At 42.6% G+C, this 24538-nt stretch overlaps 1 protein-coding gene across 2 annotated transcripts in view; it reads left to right on the forward strand.

Annotated features, from left to right (window-relative positions):
• KLHL29 (kelch like family member 29) overlaps nt 1-24538 on the forward strand; it is a 475551-nt gene that overhangs the window by 409858 nt on the left and 41155 nt on the right. For both annotated transcript variants that reach the window (XM_050950742.1, XM_050950741.1), the window contains exons 8-10: nt 16312-16510; nt 21048-21230; nt 23223-23403. In XM_050950742.1, coding sequence (XP_050806699.1) covers nt 16312-16510; nt 21048-21230; nt 23223-23403 — 563 coding nt within the window. The remainder of the gene's footprint in view (nt 1-16311; nt 16511-21047; nt 21231-23222; nt 23404-24538) is intronic.

Consider the following 24538-nt stretch of genomic DNA (forward strand, 5'->3'; position numbering starts at 1 on the left):
CCACAGAGTTGCAGCTGATGGGATATGTTCATGTGCACATTTCCTCTTCATTGAGGGTGACGAGGGCCAATAATGAAGTCTTTTGTCCTCTGATGTTCCGCAGCGGTGTATCTGGTGTATATGAGCCTTTTTTTTTTTTTTATTGTTGGGCAGGAGGAGGTAATACCTCCTGTGGCAAGCTAGTATTTCACACTTGGTAGTGCTTCTCTCTTGACTGGAAGTTTACAATTTCAGAGAAAACACTTTTATAGTTATAGAGCAAACACTTAAATATTATCTTATAACATGAGATACAGCTATTATAAGTGAGCTCAATACGTGCAGCAACTTACAGATCTAAACACTAAACATGTTTTTATGAATCTAATACCGGTTTTAACAATGTTAACCCACAGGTGAGCCAGACTAATTCAGCTATGTATTTGTCAGTGTTCAGTTGAAGCTTACAGGCTTGGCATGAGCTGGCACCTGGTCTGCCAGCATCACAGGATGCTGTAACTTAATTCAGGCTATAATGGGATTGATTCACCCAGGTTCTGTTGCTGCAGACCTTTTGGTGCAGGGAACCAGTGGGTGCAAGGCACCACAGCAACTGCTTCAGTAACCAGCCAGCAAAGCCACAAAAGTGAGAGGGTCCATGACCCGAGAGACTTGTTTATATGCTGGTTCAGGGCAGCCCACGGGCAGCCTCTGCTAGTGGGGGTCCTGTGGAGCTCCAGCTACAAATTAAAATTCCACTGAAAGGTACAGTGCAACCCTCACTGCTGTCCTTGACCAAGGGTGAATCCTTGCAGGGGTACAGCTGGTCAGGGGTCTGCAGTTTAATGGTGGACAGTATGGAGGGCACGCTCTTTATATTCTATCATGTATTGTATATGGATGGTGTGTCAGATGTGTTCATGGGGCTTTTTGAAAATACATTAAGACAAAGTCTTTGTCCAGAAGCGCTTGCTGTGTAATTCCTAAAGTTAACATAGTGAGTAAAGGCATCGACGCATGGGAAGGCAGGTGTCGTGGTTATAGAGTGAGCTGTGTTTTAGATCCATTTTTCTCCTTCTAAAGTGCATGGAACCCTGTGGATGAACCACTCTGAGCCTGGATCTCTGGGCTGCAATTCCCCTGTTTCCCAAGCATGTTAATCCTCTAGGCCCAGCTCTGTTTGGCACTTGTAAGCCCTTTTCCCTAGGGAGCTCAAAACAAATCATTATTATTTACTCAGAGGTACATAGCAGGCAGAGCAAAGAGTAAAACAACAAAAGACCTATATGCCTGGTTCTTACCTGCACCTCTTTCTTTCCTTACAAGTGCTGAGTGAGTTCTACTTAGCCCAGACAGCCCTGCTCCTGAACTGGGGGGAGCAGGCTACCTGGTGCATCTTCTCCCTCTCTATGTGTCTCTGTCAGCATCTCCCCCGAGGCAGCTGCTGGCAGCCCACTCAAGCCCCCTTCCTTTCTAGGCTGGGGGGGTCTTTAATGGTTTAGTATCCCCTTCAAGCTTAGACTGAGGGATGGAAATCATAAACCTAGCCAGAGTGGTTAAAGGCTGGCCAGGGGCATTCCCCAAATAATAGTTCTCTGCATTGTTCCCTTAAAGAGCCTTATTTCTGTCATTGTCTTGTTCCTGTTTGTTCCCTCTTCCCCTTCCCCTTCCCTCCCCCCTCCGAACAGCCTCCTTTGATTGAACTCCATGCAGTCAGGCAGGATAATCTCAACTGGGTGAACTGAGATGATATTTATTAAAAAAAAAAAAAAATACACATAGCTCTTCATTCTCCACAGCAGGGAGTAAGTAGGGTGACAGCTCTAGGGAGGAAAAGCTCTTTGGAAAGCTGCTATTGCTTGTGCACTACCTTAGTTGTAATCACCAAAGTCCTCGTATTATGGTAGCTTCTTCAGGGGAGGTGTATTTTCAAAAGCACAAATGGGATTTAGTCCCCTGTTCTCACTGCAAGAGAATGAGAATCGGGTGCCTAACTGTTCTTTGTGCCACTGAAAATCTGCTCCTTGGGTATCAAATTCTTTTTAGTGTTGTTAATCCTCTTAAGGCCAGGCTCAAAGTGGCAGTGGGGGGCTCCTGAATGGACATGGGCTGTGGAAAGCAAGGTGAAAGGATATACCCTCGCCAGTTTTAATTCTGTTAAGTGTGCCGTTTAGGAGTCTTACGGTGCTATATAAAAGAACTGTACTGCTTTACAGAAAACAGCATCTGAGATGTGCTACAAAGGTAGAGTAACAGAACTTTCAAAAGTCACCGATCCATCTACATAAGACAGATAGTGAGCTCAAATAATGAAATATTTATTAAACTAATATTTGGTAAATAACTGTACCCCAGTGCTTTGGAACAGTATGCCAACTGCATATGGCAACATTTACTTAACTCTTTCAGCCCTGCCAGTAATGCAGTTGCATAAAATCAATCTAACTGAGAGAAATTACATCTGATGTCAGGTTCCTGAATGGTTAGGTAATTTCCTGTGGCAGTGGAAGCAGACCACTGGTTTTAGAGATTCCTTTTATTTGTCACTCGACGGAAATCCCGCAATAGACTGACACATCTAGAAAAACTGGATTTGCTGGTTTTCTATTTATTTCTTTTCCAGACTGATTGAGGAGATGGTAGGGTTTGTCATGGTAGTTATTTCTTTTTACCTTAGTTTACCTCTGGGAAGATCATACAAAATACATATTGCATAATGAGGCACTGTTGTCTGAAAAGCATCATGGTATAGTGGTTGCAGGGCCGCCTGGTGGGGGGAGCAAGAGGGGCAATTTGCCCCAGGCCCCGGGCTCTGCAGGGGCCCCCACAAGAGTTGTTCGGGGCCCCTGGAACGGGGTCCTTCACTCGCTCGGGGGCCCCAGAAAACTCTTGCGGGGCCGGGCCCCGGAGCTTCTTCCGCTCCCGGTCTTCGCTGGCAGGGGAGTCCTTCCGCTCCGAGGCGGAAGGACCCCCCGCCATCGCATTACCGCCGAAGTGGGACCTGCCGCCAAAGTGCAACCTGGTCTTCGGCGGTAATTCAGCGGCGGGGGACCCTTCCATTCAGGGACCCGCCGCCAAAGTGCCCCGAAGACCTGCAGCGGGGGCCCCCGCCACCGAATTACTGCTGAAGAGCGGGCCGCACTTCAGCGGCGGGTCCCGCTTCGGCGGTAATTTGCCAGTGGGGGGCCCCCGCCGCGGGTCTTCGGGGCACTTCAGCGGCGGGTCCCAGAATGGAAGGGCCCCCTGCCGCCGAACAGGGCCGGCTCTAGACATTTCGCCACGCGGGGGGCCCCCTGCCGCTTGCCGGTCCCACGGCTCCGGTGGACCTCCCGCAGGCATGGCTGCGGAGGGTCCGCTGGTCCCATGGCTCCGCTGGACCTCCCTCAGGTGTGCCTACGGATGCTCCACCGGAGCCGCAGGTCCAGCGGACCTTCCGCAGGCATGCCTGCGGGAGATCCACCAGAGCTGCCTGCCGCCGATGGCCCCAGGCCCCCGGAATCCTCTGGGTGGCCCTGAGTGGTTGGAGGACAGGCAGGGCTTAGTGCCAGAAACTCTTGTGCTCTAATCCTAGTTTAGCTATAGTCTCACTGTGTGGCCTTGAGTAAGCCAGTTTACCTGCCTCCACTTTCCTCTCTGTGAAATGTATGTGTGTGTGTGTGTGTGTGGTGGAGGGGTGATAGAATACCTGTCACATGGAGTGTTGATAGGATATACTAGATACTGGGCCAAATTCTCAGCTAGTGCAAACCAATGTTGCTTGGCTAACAGTGAATGGATTTATATCAATATACTCAAACTGGAGATCTGGCCCAATTCAAGATCTAAAGTAGTAAATTTATTGTCTGACCAGAGTGCCATGTTCTATGTCACCTTTCTCAGTGCTCCATACGGACCTGATAGTGTGCCCTTTTAAAAAAAAACACTGTTTAACATCAAAATGTCCACTTATAAAATGAAATGTCCTACCCATAAAAAAATTAATGAGCTGTCTATGAACTTGTGTCCTCAGAGCAAGCTCTGTCTAAATAGTATCTTCATGGCACCTGAGAACCACAGATTTGTAGACAAATTGAAGGTAATTTAGAGAAGAACAAAACAAATGATTAAAGGACTAGAGGAATTGATTTTGAAGGAAAGATTAAAAGGATTGAATATGCTTGACTTGGTCTAACAACAGCTAAAGGGGGATAACTGTCTGCAAGCATTTGAAGAGGAAAGGAAAGGAATTACCTAGGATGGTGCAAGGGAGCATAACTACTGCAGGGGCAATGGGATAAAACTGAGGCAAAGCAAATGCAGGCTGAATGAACACCATGCACACCAGTAAGTTTAGTAGCTAGTAGTGATGGAAAGGGAAGACAATGCAGAGAAGGAAAAGTGACATTATGTCAAATGTTATAAATGCCAGTGAACTACCTTTTGACAAGTATCGGAGGGGTAGCTGTGTTAGTCTGGATCTGTAAAAGCAGCAAAGAATCTGTGGCACCTTATAGACTAACAGACGTATTGGAGCATGAGCTTTCGTGGGTGAATACCCACTTCGTCGGATGCATGTAGTGGAAATTTCCAGGGGCAGGTATATATATGCAAGCAAGAAGTAAGCTAGAGATAACGAGGTTAGTTCAGTCAGGGAGGATGAGGCCGTGTTCTAACTGTTGAGGTATGAAAACCAAGGAGGAGAAACTGGTTTTGTAGTTGGCAAGCCATTCACAGTCTTTGTTTAATCCTGAGCTGATGGTGTCAAATTTGCAAAGGAACTGAAGCTCAGCAGTTTCTCTTTGAAGTCTGGTGCTGAAATTTTTTTGCTGCAGGATGGCCACCTTAAGGTCTGCTATAGTGTGGCCATCGGCCAAACTGGACAGTCTCTACGGAAAAGGATAAATGGACACAAATCAGATATTAGGAATGGCAATATACAAAAACCTGTAGGAGAACACTTCAACGTCCCTGGCCACACTATAGCAGACCTTAAGGTGGCCATCCTGCAGCAAAAAAACTTCAGCACCAGACTTCAAAGAGAAACTGCTGAACTTCAGTTCATCTGCAAATTTGACACCGTCAGCTCAAGATTAAACAAAGACTGTGAATGGCTTGCCAACTACAAAACCAGTTTCTCCTTCCTTGGTTTTCACACCTCAACTGTTAGAACAGGGCCTCATCCTCCCTAATTGAACTAACCTCGTTATCTCTAGCTTGCTTGCATATATACCTGCCTCTGGAAATTTCCACTACATGCATCTGACGAAGCGGGTATTCACCCACGAAAGCTCATGCTCCAATACGTCTGTTAGTCTATAAGATGCCACAGATTCTTTGCTGCTTTTACCTTTTGACAATTAAAGAGAATGACAATAAAATGACTTTGGTTAGGATGCAGAGAATGACGAAGAGGAGACAGTGCATTTCTGGAAGGAAGAAAAATGGGCAACTCTCAAGGTGTTTGGATACCATAGTCCTGGAGAATTTTAAATACCCAAATAACACATATAGTCAGACATGCAGCATCAGAAAGTTTCCACAGTTATGAAGAAGGCCAGCTTAATGATCCAGAAAGTATCAAATACACTGTGAACCTTTTCCTTAGCAATGGGCAGAAAATGATAGGAAAACTCAAAATGGTGACATCCTGTACCAGGAAGCTACTTAAATTCATCATAGTAAGAAATGAATTCACTGAGCAATGCAGTTCACAGGTGTTAGGCTTCAGGAAGACAATTATGGGCTATGTATGAAATGAAGGTTGGAATTTTCAAAAGAGCTGATAGGAGTTAGGCACCCAACTTCTTTTAAAATTTAATGAAATTTGAGTGCTTAGCACATTTGGAAACCCCATCCCTAGTGACTACAATAATAGCAGAATGCATTGAAAGCCTCCCCTTTGGAAAGCAGAAGAGTCCTAATGGATGCCATAATTGCGGTGTAACAAACTCCAATTTCTCTGAAAGTGAAGAGTGCAAGGAATGAGATGTAATCATTGTGTCTTCACATAGTGACAGACTGCTTAGAGATCTGGGGTTTAAATAAGTCCTTTTCTAGGGGGCCAAACAAATAAGAATTCACAGAACCAATGCAGGCTTGGAGAGAGAAGAATAACAAGAGTGGAGGAAACAGAAGGGTGAGTTAATACTAGTCCCAGGGGTCCAGAGGAATAATAAAAAAACCACATCAAGAGAAGACGTGATACAAGAGAGAAAACAGGTCCACTAATTAATAAAGCAGGATAAAGGTGGAGTTCTCGGTTACTCACTAAAGGCTGGTATACGGCATTCTTTTTTTTTTTTTAAAGGGTTACCATCAACTTGAAATCTAGTTTATTTAATTTAAAAAAAAAAAAGTTGAAAGTAGCTTTGGGAGCTGCACCTGTCCTGAAATCCCCTCTCAGTTTTTTTGTGGCTTTACCAACACATCTTCCTACTTTTAACAGTGTGTTTCTTTCTTCTATTGCTGAGGAAACTGAATGAGTAAGGCCTCAATCCTGCAAGCACATACACATACAGGGTAGCTGTACAGGAGATTACTTATATTGCACATAGTCACACTTATGTCAGTGGCAGAATCATGAACTCCTGACTCCCAAGTCATCCGGTCCAAACATTAGGCCACACTCCCTGCTTTTCTGAATGGAAAGGGAAATGAAGTTCAGGATTGCATTAGAAATAGGAAAAAAATCTTTTTATGTGTGTATCACTATGCTGTATGTGTCAGGAGTGTACTTCCTTTTCAAAGCAAATTATAAACACCATTTAATCTTGACAGCATGCCTTTGTGGTACATATGTGTGTGTACAGGTGTATACGTGGGTGTATATTTATAACCGGAACAAATGAAATGCCAATCACTGATTGTTATATCGTTTGTTACTTTCTGAGGACATTTATTTTGGTAGAGTTTAGTCAGCAGAATAAGACATTTATGATAAGATTCTTTTATTAAAATGTCTGAGTGTGAAATAAATTCTGAGTATAATGAATTAATTATTCATCATCCTGTGTGCTTAAATATAACCTGATCACATTACATCTAGAAATACATGTTCACATGCTGCTCCATGAACTGTTTGGAGAACAGGATAGCAGCTCCTTTTCTGCAACACTGATGACATTATGGTGTTTAGTCAGCTGTGCTGCCATAAAGATGTCATGTTAAAACTTCATTTCAAGAAGTGAGGCGGGTGCTATTTTCCTCTTGCTGTGCATGGGATTTCTGCATGTAGCTCCCTCCCACTGAGTCACTGTGTGAGTCTGGGGCCTGGGAACCAGACTTCATTCCAAATGTTCATCTCATTATGTTATAAGGTTTCCAGCTATAATGATACTCAAGCTTTATAGTTAGTGGATTTTCAGTTCAAAGAAATTGAACCAATGCAAACTAAACAGTAATAAATAGCAGACAAATGCTGTGCACACCAGAGAGTGGAGATTTGATTTGGACTTGTCCTAACACTTATAAATATGGAAGAGATTATTAGAAAGAATGCGTGCCCTTGAGGTACCCATGGGCAATATGCATTGAAGTGGTTGCCCTGATCATCAGGTAGCACTATGGTGCCTCAAAAACAAAACTTTGCTTTGTTCTAGTGAAGCTTCGAATCAGCAACTGGTGCTGCTGTCTCAAGAACTCTGTTTAAACTTTCCAAAAACAGCCAGTTTCCCATTGCTATTGCACTTGGACACCTGTAGTTTGCGAAGGCTTTTTGGTGTCCTGTAGGGAGTTCTAGTTCAAAAGATCATGGAGGATTTCCAGCAGCAGCAGGAAGATGGGGACAGGACTCTTGCCTGGCACTAACCCACTGTGCCTTGTCTCTCTGCCACTGGAAATTTCTTGATTTCTAGCATTCATTGCCAGTGCAGCTCAACATGCAGTTCATCATCTGACCGCCAGTCCAGGAACTAAGGGATAACGTCTGCTTTCTAAAAACGTGTGCCCCCTAAAGGTCTCAATGTGTTATCGTTGGTGTAGCATTGCTGCCACCTCAGAGTCATCTCATAATTGTTTAACAGTACCGCTGAGTTTTTGCCGCAGCTGTCAGATTAGAATTTTTTATTTTGTCTTTAAAATCCAGTTGAATTTGGACCCAGTCTCAGTGTGAGAGGGCAGAGAAATCTTTTTAAGGCTGTGGTGTATTAATCTTCTCAGTCTCTCTGATGAATTGAATGTATTCCTAGTTTAGTTTTAAAATGTTAAAAAATAGTCTCTTAGAATGATGCATAAACAGCTGAAACAGCAGTTCGTTGGGCTAAAAACCTATCTTAATATGGATAATCTTACTTCTGTATTTGTACTTCTAGCTAAAATATGTTTCTTTAGGCAGCTAGCACAAAGGTCTTTTGTATGAAAGAATAGTAAAACAGAGGGAGAGAGATGAGCTGTAAGACATCAGGGAAACATTATTTTGACCTCTCTGGGCATTACTTCAAAAACGTCAAAAATCTTGATAGCGTTCCAGTGTAATATTTAAAGAGCAGGAAATTTGATTCTGCAACAGTAAACATATTTCCTAAAACTAGCAGTATACTGTTGTGACAATAGCCCAATCAGAAGCACAGTGATAGTCATTTAAAAAATACCTATGAGGATTTTACTGGCTTGGGGATTTCAGAGTAAAAAGCAATTTTTTAAAATGTGATACTGAAGAGAGTTTTGAAAGTCAGATAGCATGCTAAAGCCCACTTTCTATAAACTACTAATGATACAGATATAATTCCTAGGGGAAGAAAGGTCACAAAAAGTTTGATGAAGTAAACATCCCCATTCAGGCCAACAAGCAGAAATGTAAATAGCATTAAAATATTCTGTGATCCAATTGGAGAGCTGTTCTGACTGCAGAGGTAGAGAAAACATATGCAGAAGTTAAGTGGATAAATTATATGCAGTTAGATATATGGATGAGACATCTCAAATCAGCAAGAAATAATCTTGATGGTACAACAGGCAGCACCATCACTCTGAGTCGGTACTGACCCAGTAATATTTTACACTCACATAACAATTTATATCTTCACTGTGCTGTGAAAACTGTAACCAGTAAATATCCCATTGTAGTACTGGGGGCTTTATGATGTCAGAGGTGCCATCCTTTCAGAGGAGATCTTAAACACACATCCTGACCATGTGTGCGTATTAAAGGTCCCACAGGATAGGGCCATTAACCACAAAGGATTGGCCAAATTCCAGATTGGGTTATTGCTTTCTGCCTACTAGGAGCCCAGTGACATATGCGCACCACTGCTCAGTATGATCTGATTAGTATAACCCTGAGCTATCCCACTGCATGCCACCTTATGGTTTGTTTCTCTCGCTCATTGTGTCACATCTAAATTTAGATTGTAAGCTCTATGGGGCAGGAACCCTGCTTGTTTTGCAACATAAAGGCATTTTGTCCTGGGTTTTATAAATCCTCGAGAACTCAGGCTATGTGAAGAAGCTGCTGGCCAGCTGAGCTAATAAAATCGACAGCAGTCTGGCAAATGTATATGTGCCTCAGGAACCAACCCACACCAAGTCTGTCTACTCCTTCCCTCATAGCCAGTCCCCCTTACTCGTGAGTTGTCAAGCCAGCTCTCCCTTCCCACCCCCATGGAGAGCAAACTCTACAAAGAGTCAGTGAGGGGGTCTAGCCTTTCATCCCCAACTGTCTGTGATTCTATAAGCCATATCCTCAGCTGGAATCAGTCAGAATAGCTCCATTGATATCAGTGGAGCCACACCAGTTGAGGAGCTGTCCTGTCTGTTCCCATACTCATGCCTCATTCATTCTTCGTATGGCAGTGATTGAATTTAAATGGTGAACTCCTTGAAGTGGAGCCTTCTCTAAACAATGGGCTAAATGCTCAAGGGTCTAAGACATGGTCTGCCTTTTACCACCTGAAAAAATAAATTAACAGATTCATAGAATTTAAGGCCAGAAAAGACCATTATCATGTCATAATCTAGTCTGACCTCCTGCATAGAATTACACCAAGTGATTGCAGGCGCAAATATGAATATTTGCATCTCCGACTACCCAATTTGCACTTGCATTCAGAATGTGAGAAATGAATGCTCTAAAAAATATGTAGCTACAGTGGAATTACGGGCACAAACTGTAAGCCCATACTTGCAACCACAAAATTGGAGGCTGCTCTTTGAAACTTCTGCCGTGTACATTTTGAAAGGTGCCCTTCGTATCTATTGTACTATTTTATTATTATTAATAATGATATTAATAATGTAAAAGGGAACCATAGAAGTTTTATATGTGTACAAGGAGCAAGGGAAGGAGAAAGAAAAGGAAGAATAGTAAATGGTAAGAAGGTTGAAATGCTTAATAGTACTTATTCCAATCTTCAGTAAAAAGGATAATTTAATACAATCATAGCTAATGAGCCTATGAAGCAGTCACAAGGCAGAATCAGAAAGGAAAAGGCTACAGAATCCCTAGACCACTTGGATGTACTTAAATCAGCAAAGTCAAATGAAACTCGCCATCGACTATAGTGCTTAAAGGAGCTAGTGCGAAAAGTCACTGGTTTATAAAAGCCTCTACCATCCTCTAGAGACAGTGAGATTATACATACCCTACAAATCCCTTGGTAAAAAACAATATACACATCCCCTTAATGCTGGCAGCGAAGAAGTGTGTGCTCTCTTTCTCACACACACATACAGCAGTATTTCTGTAGCTGTTTGGGTGGGGAAAGGTAATAAGAGTGAAATGTGTCATTAGCTTTGCTATGTGACATTAGCTTTCATGCTGATGAGAGAAAGCGACATGTTCTAATTATTATTAGCCTTCACAATGAGCCACAAGCTCAGACAGAGAAAGAGAGGGAGAGAAACACAGTTACAGTTTCTCACTAATCTAATTAAGGAAAGGTGGGCGAAAGAGAGAGTGTGCTTTGCTAATTCAGCAGCCGTTGCCTCATTTATTCTAGGAGGCATGGGGGAAGAATGCAGTATCTCTGCGGGTGGAGTCAGGAGAATTGCCTCTCGTTGCTGGAGGGGAGCTCTCCCCTAAATGCCAATTTAAGCTAAACATGGAGACATCCTGGTGTCTAACCCCAGGTTTTCGTTTAATGACATGAGTATTTGCTTGCGTTTTGTCTTACTTGGCAGTATGGCTGCTTCCTGCACATGGCCTATTGGAGAGGCAGAAGGGGCAGCTTTCTGGTGAACCAGGATGCTTAGGAGGATTGTTTGGCCTGCCTTAGCTGTAGATGTGTGCATATTCCAATTTCTCCATTACATAAACTATTATTTAGCTATTCCTTTTAGTTCATTACAGCATGGGATTAGCATCCCCATTAGAGACTCACTGGCTAAACTTTGATGTCCCCATCAATATCCTCATTATTCCTGGTGTCCTGATTCTGCATTTCATCTTGGCTCCTCTGTAAGGTTAAACGCCTCCAAACTTCTTAAAAAAGGCACTTCCTGAAATTAGAGCTTTGCCTCCCACTGCCATATGTTGACTGTGTTCCCCCTCCCACAAGTTAGCATCATTTTAATGGCATTAAAATGTCTGCAGCCAAGTCGCTGACATTTGTAACTCTAGGGAAAGGGCAGAACTTTTTTTTCCCCTCTGCAATAAATTTTAGTAGAGGAAAGAGTCATGGGAGCATCTTTTATTTCACTGTATGGAACAGTGGCAGATGGCAGGGCTCAAATTCTTACCTGTGCCCAGTTTCTCAACTGATCTTCTGCCAGGCAAACTTTAGGGACACAAGTGAGGTCATTGAGTCTTCCTGATCCTGAGGCTGCTTCTGTGGGGCTAACCTAGAGTTTGGTGTAGATTCGAGTAGTCCCAAGGCTGCTTCCCACACAAGTGGCCTTGACCCCCAAGCATACAGATAGGAATTGCTACAGAGCAGCCTGTTAAGACCGCACCTCCTGCATGCCTCCCCCACTTTTGACTTGCCCCCTATATTGCAGGCTGTAGGACAGGTGGCATAGAACCAGGTATAGATGACGCTATACTCACTGAGGACGCCTCCTACCCCAGAAGGAGAAACCCTGTTGTTTTCTACTCCCTTTACACCACTTCCTTGATACAAGTGGAGCAGTGTGATGCTCAGGATTGAACCCAAAGGGTCCTTCCTGCAAGCTTTTGGCCTTATGCAAATACATCTCCCAAATCTCATGTATTAAGGAAGTCTCATGAATTAGCAGTTAGAACAAGGTAGTCAGCATTTGCTTCTGGTCATCTTTCTGTCACTCTGACGTTGGGCAAGTCACTCTAATCATTTTGCCTTGGCTTCCCCATCTATAAAACCTGCCTGCCTCCTGGCGTATTGTGAGTCTGACGATAATTAGTGTGTGCACAACGTTTTGAGCTCTTCTGACAGAAAGGTGCTACAGAAGTGTAAAGTGTTATTACAGTGTTATTTATTGTAGTTGTGAAGTTCAGAGGTGTTACTGTTATTCAAACACACACTCATCTCTCCTCAGAAAACTGGACATTTCAGACTGCCAAGCACTTCCATGTCTGTTACACTCTGTTAAATGAAGTGATTGGATTTTGTGAAAACCTGTATTCTTCTCTCTGCCAGACTGAACCCATTTCAGTCACATCACATGCTCATTTTAACTTAGTTTATATCATCACGGTGACATGGCTCCAAGCACAAACTCCTACTGGAAAGAGATAATTGCATGTCCTACCAAACCGATGCCTCTGTTTTAAATTTATTGTAGGGAAATGGGAAGTGGTAGATGTTCCTGTGATGAGTATGATCGCTTACCACCTAGCAGGGTGGAACCAATTGTGCACACTAGAACTTGAGAAATATTTCTAACCAACAACTGCTCACTCATCTTTCCCTTTCTCCATCCTTGTAGCTCTACATTCTTCCTCCACTGCAGCTGTGCCCTGATTCCCAGACACTAGAGGCATTTACACGCTAAAAAAACCAAGGAGTCCTTGTGGCAACTTAGAGACTAACAAATGTATTTGGGCATAAGCTTTCGTGGGCTAGAACCCACTTCGTCAGATGCATGAAGTGAAAAATACAGGAGCAGGTATAAATACATGAAAGGATGGGGGTTGCTTTACCAAGTGTGAGGTCAGTCTAACGAGATAAATCAATTAACAGCAGGATTCCAAGGGAGGAAAAATAACTTTTGAAGTGGTAAGAGAGTGGCCCATTACAGACAGTTGAGAAGAAGGTGTGAATAACAGTAGGGAGAAATTAGAACTGGGGAAATTAAGTTTAGGTTTTGTAATGACCCAACCACTCCCAGTCCTTATTCAGACCTAATCTGATGGTATCGAGTTTGCAAATTAATTCCAGTTCTGCAGCTTCACATTGGAGTTTGTTTTTTAAGATTTTTTATTGAAGAATTGCCACTTTTAGGTCTGTTATTGAGTGACCAGAGAGAAATGTTCTCCTACTGGTTTTTGAATGTTATGATTCTTGATGTCAGATTTGTGTCCATTTATTCTTTTGCATAGAGACTGTCTGGTTTGGCCAACGTACATGGCAGAGGGGCATTGCTGGCACATGATGGCATATATCACATTGATAGATGTGCAGGTGAACCAGCCCCAGATGGTGTGGCTGATGTGATTAGGTCCTGTGATGTTGTCCCTAAAATAGATATGGGGGCAGAGTTCGCACCGGAGTTTGTAGCAGGGTTTGGTTCCTGGGTTGGTGTTTTTGTTGTGTGGTGTGTAGTTGCTGGTGAGTATTTGCTTCAGGTTGGTGGGCTGTCTGTAGGCAAGGACTGACCTGTCTCCCAAGGTCTGTGAGAGTGAGGGGTCATCCTTCAGGATAGGTTGTAGATCCTTGATGATGCGCTGAAGAGGTTTTAGTTGGGGGCTGTAGGTGACGGCTAGTGGCGTTCTGTTACTTTCTTTGTTGGGCCTGTCTTGTAGTAGGTGACTTCTCGGTACTCTTCTGGCTCTGTCAGTCTGTTTCTTCACTTCACCAGGTGGGTACCGTAGTTTTAAGAACGCTTGATAAAGATTCTGTAGATGTTTGTCTCTGTCTGAGGGACCAGAGCAAAGCCAGTTGTATCTTAGAGCTTGGCTGTAGACAATGGATCATGTCATGTGCTCTGGATGAAAGCTGGAGGCATGTAGGCAAGTCTAGTGGTCAGTAGGTTTCCGGTATAGGGTGGTGTTTGTGTGACCATCGCTTATTAGTACTGTAGTGTCTAGGAAGTGGACCTCTTGTGTGGACTGGTCCAGGCTGAGGCTGATGGTAGGGTGGAAATCATTGAAATCTTGGTGGAATTCCTCAATGGCCTCCTTCTCATGTGTCCAGATGATGAAGATGTCACTGATGTAGCGCAAGTAGAGTAGGGGCATAAGGGAACGAGAGTTGAGGAAGCACTGTTGTAAGTCAGCCATAAAAATATTGGCATACTGTGGGGCCATGCAGGTACCCATAGCAGTGCCGCTGACTTGAAGGTATAAATTGTCCCCAAATCTGAAAGAGTTGTAGGTGAGGACAAAGTCACAAAGTTTAGCCACCAGGTTTGCCATGATGGTATCGGGGATGCTATTCCTGATGGTTTGTAGTCCATCTTTGTGTGGAATATTGATGTAAAGAGCTTCTACATCCATAGTGGCCAGGATGGTGTTTTTTGGAAGATCATCAAAGGATTGTAGTTTCCTCAGGAAGTCAGTGGTGTCTTGAAGATAGCTGGGAGTGCTGGTAGCATAGGGCCTGAGGAGAGAGTCTACATAGCCAGATAATCCTGCTGTCAGGGTACCAATGCCTGAGATGATGGGGTGTCCAGGATTCCCAGGTTTATGGATTTTGAGTAGAAGGTAGAATACCCCTAGTCGGGGCTCTAGGGGTGAGTCAGTGTAGATTTGTTCCTGTTCTTCTTTAGGGAGTTTTTTGAGCAGATGATGCAGTTTCTTTTGGTAATCCTCAGTGGGATCAGAGGATAAAGGCCTGTAGAATGTGATGTCAGAGAGTTGTTGAGCAGCCTTTTGTTCATATTCCAACCTATTAATGATGACTACAGCACTTCCTTTGTCAGCCCCTTTGATTATAATGTCAGAGTTGTTTCTGAGGCTGTGGATGGTGTTGCGTTCTGCATGGCTGAGGTTATAGGGCAAGTGATGCTGCTTTTCCACAATTTCAGCTCGTGCACGTCGATGGAAACAATCTATGTAGAAGTCCAGTCTGTTCATCACTAGGTGATGAACATGGTCTAAACAACTAAACAGGCAGATGGATTCCAGAAAGTAATGAACACCTGCAGCTCGGTGGAAGTTTTGGGTATTAAGTGCTGCTCAGGCTCAACCCCTTAATCTTAATGAATATTTCCTTGAATCTTGGCCCTAATCCCAATTTGGGACTTTGGGTGCTCTGATAATATAAACGTTTACTAGTAACACTAATCTTTGCTGTTTTGAATAGTCACCTTTCTTTTACTGTCCTTCTAAATATGCAGCCATAGTTAGTCCTTATTGTCCTGATATGTTCCCTATACCCAGCTCCATAAATGCATTCTCCAGCTCTTCTGTCTCTTATTGTAAAGTATTCTGTGATATGCTGTAAGATAAACAATTATTTAAAATCAGTTCTGAGTGGATGGACTCTTCATTTATCACTTGCAATTTTCATTTTTGTGGTTTTATTTTCCTTTAAGCAATAACCAGCGACAGACAGCTTCATTTCTTCCAATGTCCTTTGCACTACAAAGTTTATTTTATTTATATAGAAGAGGAGGTGTAGTGTCAGTATTTGCGTAGCATCCACAGGAATCTGATTTCTAGGAAAACTTTGAAGTACGTGGTTTGTTTCACAAACAAATAAATCCTACTAATTAAAAGATAGTTAACAAATTGGATGGTGTTTTTCAGGTTCCACCATAGAAGCTATTCAAACCCAAGCAGCTCATCTGCTTTTGTTTCACACAAAATGCTAGAAAAGCCATTTGTTTTCAATGTAGCAACCCGTCTTAAATATCAAGATGAATTCAGGAAGCTAGGAAGATTAATGCCTGTCTCCTGTGCATAAGGTGTTATATTGAGCATAAGTTGAGAATCTGCTTTTACAACAAAATCTCTGTATAACAAGAATTGTCAGCTTTTGAAGATTGTTTTTTGTCTCTGTATGGGACCCTTCCCCCCCACCCCAAAAAAAAAAGCCTTCTAAGTGGAGCTTCTAAGGAATGTGTTGCTTCGTGCTACCTGAACAATAGTGAAGGTTTGGGGAGTATATGCAGGATCCATGAAAATCAGGACTGTGTACAGCAAAGCTCAGGTACTAAGGGCAGCTCAAAGTATAATATATTCCCAAGTTGGGTAATAAGGGGAAGTGTTTGTGATGAGGGAGGAGGAAATGCCAAATGGTTGAAATCAAGCACTAAGGCTGCCGTGTGTTCTTTCTCCAGTATGCTGCAGAGTTGCTGGCAGTGGTCCGCCTCCCCTTCATCCATCCCAGTTATCTGCTAAATGTTGTTGACAATGAGGAGTTGATAAAGTCTTCAGAGGCCTGCCGGGATCTAGTGAATGAAGCAAAACGTTATCACATGCTCCCACATGCCCGACAAGAGATGCAGACACCAAGAACCCGGCCCAGGCTATCAGCAGGTAAAGCAAAGCTGGCTTCAGAGAAAAAGCTCTCGGATTTGACACTTCCTGCAGTCCAAGACTGAACAGTTCAGACTGTCTGTAGTTTGCATAGGAAGGGAGGAGTAAGCGTTATTCCTCTTCCATTCACCACCTTTCACGAGCACAGGATTGGGAGCCAGGGAGTGCAGAGTTCTAATTCAAGTTCCGACTCTGTCTCCTTCTGTGTAGGGTGACCATACATCCTGTTTTGGCCGAGACAGTCCCTTTTTTAAGCCCTGTCCCAACTGTCCTGACTCTTTGGGCAAAAGTGGGCATTTGCTCTTGCCAAACTGATCAAGTTGGCTGGCGAGAGCAAACAGGACAAATGCCCACTTTTGTCAAAAAAGTGGGATGCAGAGAAATGTGCTGGGGTGGGGGTGGGGGGAAAGCGGCAATGGCAGCCCTGTGCAGGGGGGAGGCAGGCAGGGCTGGGGCGAGCAGTGACGCCAACTCCAGCCTCATGCAGGGGGGAAGGCAGGGCTCAGAAGAGCAGCGATCTGCCAGCCCCAGCCTTTGGGAACTATGGTCACCCTATCTAGTATATGCATTGCTGCTCACCCAAGCCCTGCCTTCCCCTTCGCAAGGAAGAGGACTCAGGTAAGCAACGCAGGCCAGCCCTGTGGCGGGGAGGGGGAGGGGAAGGGGGAGGTCTCAGGCCAGCCACTCGCAGTGTCCTGTTTTCTCTTTGAGAAATATGATCACCCTTCTTCTGTGGCATTTAGGCAAGTCACTTAAGGTCCAAAAAACTTCCCCTCTTTTGGCTTACTCTATTTTTGGGAAGCCCAACTTTTTAGGCACATGCACCGAAATGATCAAAGTAGAGTGCCTAAAGCTAAGCGCTTAAATCCATATTTAGGCAGCTAAATGAGTGGTCTGATTTTCAGTGGCAGGGTGCTCAGCACCTGTGAAAATAGGGCTCTAAGTACAGTAACTCCTCACTTAAAGTTGTCTCAGTTAACCTTGTTTCGTTGTTACCTTGTTAATCAATTAGGGAATATACTAGTTTAAAGTTGCGCAATGCTCCCTTATAACATTGTTTAGCAGCCGTCTGCTTTGTCCACTGCTTGCAGGAAGAGCAGCCCTTTGCAGCTAGTGGGGGCTTGCAACCAGGGTGGACCAGCAGCCCCTCTATCATCTCCCCACTCGCCTAAGTTCCCTGTGCAGCAGCCGCCCAGTAGGCTAGCAATTGCCAGGCAGTTCAGCTGTCCCTCCCCTCACTGCCGTGTGCTGCTTCTGCCCTCTTCCTTGGAGCTGCTCCCGGGAGCCTCCTGTTTGCTCTGCAAGGGAGCGAGAGGGAGACTAATGTCAGGGTGTCCCCCTCCCCCCTGCTCCTGCACCCCACTCACCCCATCTTCCATACACGACAGGACTCAGGATGTAGGGAGCTTCCTGACAGCAGCTGCCGTCTCAGCTTGCTTATCTACTTAAAAAGGCAGTTTACTGAGAGTGGGGTCAGCGTACTTAAAGGAGTAATGCGCATGTCTCTCTCACACACACCGTGTGTGTGTCTCTGTCTGCCATGCTGTCTCCCCTCCCTCCATTCATGTTGCCTTGTAGAGTGGGAGACTACATTAACAGCAATGTGTTAACCCTTGAGGTAACCCTTGAGGGCTCAGCTGATTGCTAGTTCATCATTTAGCAGTAAGGCATTCCCTGGGAAATATCCCACCCTCTTCTACCCTCTAACTTCACCACCTCAACCAAGCATCACAATCATCATTGCTGTGTATGGTATTAAATTGTTTGTTCAAAACTTATACTGTGTGTGTGTGTGTGTGTGTGTGTGTGTGTGTGTGTGTGTGTGTGTATATATATCTGATGAAAAAAATTTCCCTGGAACCTCACCCCCCCCACCCCACCCCCATTTACATTAATTCTTATGGGGAAATTGGATTTGTTTAACATTATTTCACTTAAAGTCACATATTTCAGGAACATAACTACAACGTTAAGGGAGGAGTTACTGTATTTAAAGTTGGGCTCCCACACCTAGACATCACTTCTAAAAATGTGGTCCTTGTCTTCTCTGCCTCAGCTTTTTCAAGACAATAATATTTTCTTACTTTCCTCTCAGGGTATTGTGAGGATCAGTTGATTAATTATTGTAAAGCAGTTTTCACTTTCACAGCACTATGTAGCTGTAGTCTTATTTCAATACCACAAGTCTTAAAATATAAAATCAGGCTGTTTGTCCCATTCAATTCAAAAGGATCACACAAGATATATTATGTTTAAAACACACACACACACACACACATACACACACACACACACTCTGTGAAAAATGTGTTGCTTCAAGAAGCTTTCCACATGGGGCATACATGTGTTTTTTGTCTAGCAAAAATAAAGAAGCAGCAATTCTCCAGTGTAATAAATCAATCTGTATCAAGGTAGTGTTAGAAAATTTCTAAATACTTGTTACTCTGGAAGTTAGTACAAATACTATGGATCAAACAACTGCTGCAAATAAGAATAAGAGGTGGAAGAAATACTTGAAACTTCCTATGTGTTTTGCTTGGTGCTTCTTCCGAGCAAGTGCAATGACGAGGCTAAGCAGACTTCCTGATGTACATGGCTATTGAAGCTAGTACGGTATATGTAATGTATATCAAGCCTCATCATTTGCAGCTCGTGGAGACTGCCTATTCAAAGCACTTTTCAGAAGGAGGAAACATAGATGACTTTCAATAACAATTCACACTAAAAAGTCTTTTGCTGAAGACGGCTAATGGTGTGATGTTTGAAGATTTTTGAAAAATGCTTATTTTATCTTTGTATATAAAATTATAGATGTAATGCAAACCTTTTACAGAAGCTTGTTGATGAGGGGAAAGTAATTCTTCTGGGATAAGGGAGGGTGATTATATTTTTTTAGGTCAGAGTCTAATTAGATAGAACCATTTATTTTGCATATTGTCTGCGTTTATGGATGCACAAAGGATCTCCAAACACCCTTTGTGGGTCTGCTGTAGGGTGTGAGATGCCCTCTCAAGGTCATTTATTATCAGCACGTTATCTTTAGCACATCAGATTACATTTTCTGGTATGTACTAAAAATAATAATCTCTCATTACTAAGAAGTATTTGTATTAAACTGTATAGTATTTTAGGTTCATATCTTAATAAGAGAGTAAACTTGTTTGAAGAATACTTAAATGTGAAAACTCAAAAATCCAGATGATGGAGGACAACAATCCAATATTCTGGTGAATAGTACTTTGCACCAGGGCCTGCTGTTTCTGCTATTACGCTGAGCACTAAATCCAAAATATCTCAAGCACTCGACAGTGAGTGTTTCAGGCCAGAGGGTGTTAAGCAGTTAAAATGGGATGTACCATAGGAATCCGGTATAGGGGCAGATCCTGAGATTCTTGCTCAGATTTACCTCAGACCAAGCACTGAGTAAACTGTGAGTTAAAACCTCAGTAGATGGGCCCCAGTGACTACCCGTTCACACCAGCAGGGAATGTGGCCCAGTGTACACCTAAGATTAAAGGTTTTGGAAATCTCCGTCTGCGCAGGTAAATCTAAATCAACGAGCTCTCTAAGGAATGGACTGCCTCATCACTGTGTGTTTGTACAGCATGTACCACCACGGGGACGTGATCCAGGACTGAGGTTCCTGCGCACAACTGTAATGCACATGTAACAATAATAATTATTAACTAGGCAAAGTTTGTTTGGGATAATGTGACCCACACACCTCTGGTGTGGTGTTATGTCCCATCTAGTGACACCACTTAAAGAGAGAGATTATGCGTCTGCTCTGTAGCCTTAGCTACGAGCCTGCTGGATTTAGTTCATGCAGTAAAGGCTCATGCACTAAGTTCCAGAGATCTCAGGTTCAATCCCACCCACCAATGACCGGGGTCTGTTGATGTTACGTAAGCACACAAGAGTATTTTGAAAAAGGGCCCCTTTGAAGGAGTGGATGGAAAACAAACTTAAATGTTGAAGAAATGCAGCCAGGAGGGATAAAACCTAAAAGTTTTCAATGCATCAGTCTTTGGTGTGAGGATGCATTAATCAAGGACAAAGCCAGGTGGCAGTTTACATGCTTAAGATCAAATCCTGATCCCAATGAAGTCATTGTTCATCTTTTGATATAGAGGCCTTTATATTATCTTGCCCTATTGTGTGAGGTTGGGGTTGTATCCAAATACGACTGGTTCCAACTCTCCTTATTAAATCCTGTTATGTTTAAATTGTATCTCCTCACTCCCTATTATCACTATGTCCTTTTCACCTTCTCCCCACCCGCCTCCTGTTTTATCATTCAGCCTATAATATTTTTTCATAGGTGAGCCTTTAATAAGCTGCAACAATATTCAAGAAACCAAATTATAAATGATAGGCTAGCTACAGACTATTGGAGACCAAAAAAAGACTTGTTTTTCTAAGTATATTTTTAATGGGCATAGAGAAATGGATTGACTGCAAAGTGCTTTTAGATAGGTTACCTTCCTGGTGAGAGATGATGCTTTCTTAGAATGTATTTTGGTTAATTGCATCCTAGGTGTGGCTGAGGTAATAGTCCTCGTGGGAGGTCGTCAGATGATTGGCATGAACCAACGAGCTTTAACGGCGGTCACTTGCTTAAATCCTCAAAACAATAAATGGTACCCATTGGCCAGCCTGCCTTTCTATGATCGGGAGTTTTTCAGTGTAGTCAGCGCTGGAGACAACATCTATCTTTCAGGTAAGTAGCATACACATTGGGAGAAGAAAAGCACTGGCTCCTCACAATCTGTATTGTACAGTGTAAGCGGGAAGGAACGGTTGCCAGTTTTATTCAACCACCCCTCGGGGAAAGGAAAAAAGAAACAAATATGCTTTTATCACTCTCCATTTCACTTCAGCTCCAATTTCCTCCCAGAGCAGTCAACAGCACGTTTTGCAGTTATATAGAGAATAGGTTGGACAACCATCAAATCTATGAAAGAGGTTTCCAGGTTGTAGTAACATAGTTTAAAACAGTGGCTGAAGTTGGGTCTAAATGGTGGGCTGCTTCATTCAAGATTGACTGAGCTGCTGAATATGTGACCTACACTTAAAATATTTGCTTACAAGAGTGTTGTTGAAATCTTTCTTTTGATAGTAAACTGTAGCCCTATAATCTTGTTAGGTTCAATGCTCCTGAAGCCATGCTCCTGAAAAGGGTTTATCTAAAAGAGTTGCCGACTTCAATTTGTGCTTGAAGTATAAAGGCATCTGTTTGTATTCAGTCATATGGTACATTTGCTTGGATTGGGGAAAAAAGCAACCTCTAGTAGGTAATTGTAAGGATGCTCCTAGTGGGCCCTGAGTGTAAGTTTGATTATGTCTGAGAACAGAAAGAATCTCAGGCAAGGAGTGGTTTGCGTGGTTTTGAATTCCCCCATCACTTCTCGTTATGCTGATTAGAGAGATGTTAAAAACCACCAGAGCTGAATAAAAATTATTGCTACCAATTTAGCCAAATCTCTTTGTTTTCGTACCAGTGTTAAGTTCCCCAGTGGAGGTCTTTGTGCAATGCCGGCCATTTTGTTAACCTAGTTTCTATTAGGAATCCTATTAGGAATCCACATTGCAGACTGTGTAATAACTAGAGTTGTGCACAAGATTAATAATGAAATCCAACCCCTCAAAGTTTATTAGATCCCTTTCTTGTGAACCTGGTGGATCTGGGCCAGTTTATTGTACTGGGTGGAAACCATGTAAAAGTCAGGAGCCTCAAATGATTTCAGTGCAAAACTTGCTGAGTACCACTGGGTTTTTTGCTTTGCTCAGATGTGAAACACAAAGCAAATATAAAAGTAAAATAAAATAAAACCACCTGAAACTGCTGTGTTCCACAGTGGATAACACAGGAGGTTTAATGAAATATCCTTTGGTAAAGCATTACTGAGGAAGAAGCATGGTTTTGTCATTAAGGCATAGAACTGAGACTCTGGGTTCTGTTCCTGGCTCAATCACTGACTCCTGGTATGGTCTTAGGTAAATCACTTTGCCTTTCTGTACCTCAGTTTCCTATTCTGTAAAACAAGAATAATAATACCCACTTTATGAGGTGTTGGAAAGTGAAACACTTTGGGACCTTCAACTAGAAAGAGCTACAGAAATATCCAGTATTAGTGTACTGCTTGATCATTTTAATTTCTTTGGCAGTGCCTGTAAGACTTGCTCTGCACTGTAACACAAAACCAAACTAAACATGGAAGTGATGTCTGAAAATTAGGAGTTAAACCTTAAAATCCCCTAATTCTACTTTATATGTGTACAAAACATGTTGTTTCTATTCTTTGTCACTTAACTGAATTAAGCATTCTGGGTTTCAGAGTGGACAGTGTCTAGCAAGCCAGTCAGTCTCTGCCACATGACACCTTCTTACAAGTGTGCAGTAATTTAATAGATTGGAAGATATTTATTGTTGGATGTGTATATTCCTTTATGCACATGTCTTTCTTAGTCTGACATCTTGATATCCTCATGTCATCTTAAAAAACCAAACCTTTGAGGTGCATAAATAAATGACACAGATCTGCTTCATAGGAACAGATGCTCCCTATTGAGGGTAATTTATTTTAATTACTCAAATGTCATTTGAAGAGCTTTTACTTGGTAACTGGCTTAGATTGCAACATACAGTGAACTATCTGCATCCAAGTTCTCACTTAATTCTCTCCTTTTCTCACCCATGCCTTGTTGCCAGGTGGCATGGAGTCTGGTGTCACGCTGTCTGATGTCTGGTGTTACATGTCCTTACTTGATAACTGGAATCTCGTATCCCGCATGACAGTCCCAAGGTGTCGACACAACAGCCTGGTGTACGATGGGAAAATTTATACCATTGGAGGCGTTGGTGTGGCAGGCAATGTTGATCATGTGGAAAGGTAAGGGTCTCCTCCTAAAGAAATTATTTGACATGTGATGTAAAAGCACACTGTTAACTCAAATTAGCTCCAAAATTTTGATTTGGTCAAAACAAGCTTTTACAGAGGATGAGAAAAATAGAAATATTTACCCTTTTTTTAAAAGTTCCAGTGAAAAAAAATTGTATTAAAACAAATATGTAGTAGCTTGTGGTGTGGGAACTGGAGAGGAGACATACCAACTTCATCTCATATAGGCATCCATTACATGGAAATACTTTTCAATCTGTATTGAGATGTGCTGAATAGAGCATGGTGGGAACCAGATTTTTCATTTAACTTTTGAATGCTTGACTTTGTAAACTTAATGCTCTTTTAACATAGTTTTCTTTATGTAATTATATATAATAATATATAAATATTGCATATAAAAACTACATTAAAAGAAAATATTAAGGTTGCAAAGTCAAGCACGCAAACGTTAGGAAATCGTAGAATTAAGGTTGCCTGTGCAATTTTCATTTGTCCTCCTCGTGTATATGCATTATAATTAGAGCTATGCAAAATAACTGATTTTTCAATATACTAGCAGGTCCGAAAAAAGCCTGCCCAATTTTTTAACATGGGCAAAACAAAGTATTTCTCTCTAGCTGCATTCTCCGAAAAGACTGAACCATTTTGTCTAGAATTTTCCACACACAAAAAATCACCAGGAGGCAGACACCCAGCATAGAAAAATTCATCCCAAATGGTTAATGTCTGGTAAAGTTGAAGCTGAGAAAAGGTCTTAGTATGGGAAGTATCAGGCAACCTTAATAATAGGTGGGGCTAGCAGCAGCCCCTCCTATCATGTAATAATAATAATAATCTGCAACCTTAAACCTACCTCTTTGTGCTGTAGGATCATACTGTAATTGCATGATTACCTACTGTTTTTCTCAGCATGGATCATGAGTAGAGTTCAAACCCAGTTCCTTCAGCTCCAGATTACAAGATTTTTTTGAGCATGAGCTAATGATTAAGTAGGAGCAGAAGAACGATGTTGCCCTCTACCTTGACCAACTTCTAGAGGCATGCACACTTTGCAGTGGGTAATACAGCTATTTGTGAAATGTGTCGCAATCGCTGACTCTACAACAGTATTAGTGACAGATAG

The sequence above is a fragment of the Gopherus flavomarginatus genome, chromosome 4 (assembly GCF_025201925.1).
Source record: "Gopherus flavomarginatus isolate rGopFla2 chromosome 4, rGopFla2.mat.asm, whole genome shotgun sequence".
Classification (NCBI taxonomy): domain Eukaryota; kingdom Metazoa; phylum Chordata; order Testudines; family Testudinidae; genus Gopherus; species Gopherus flavomarginatus.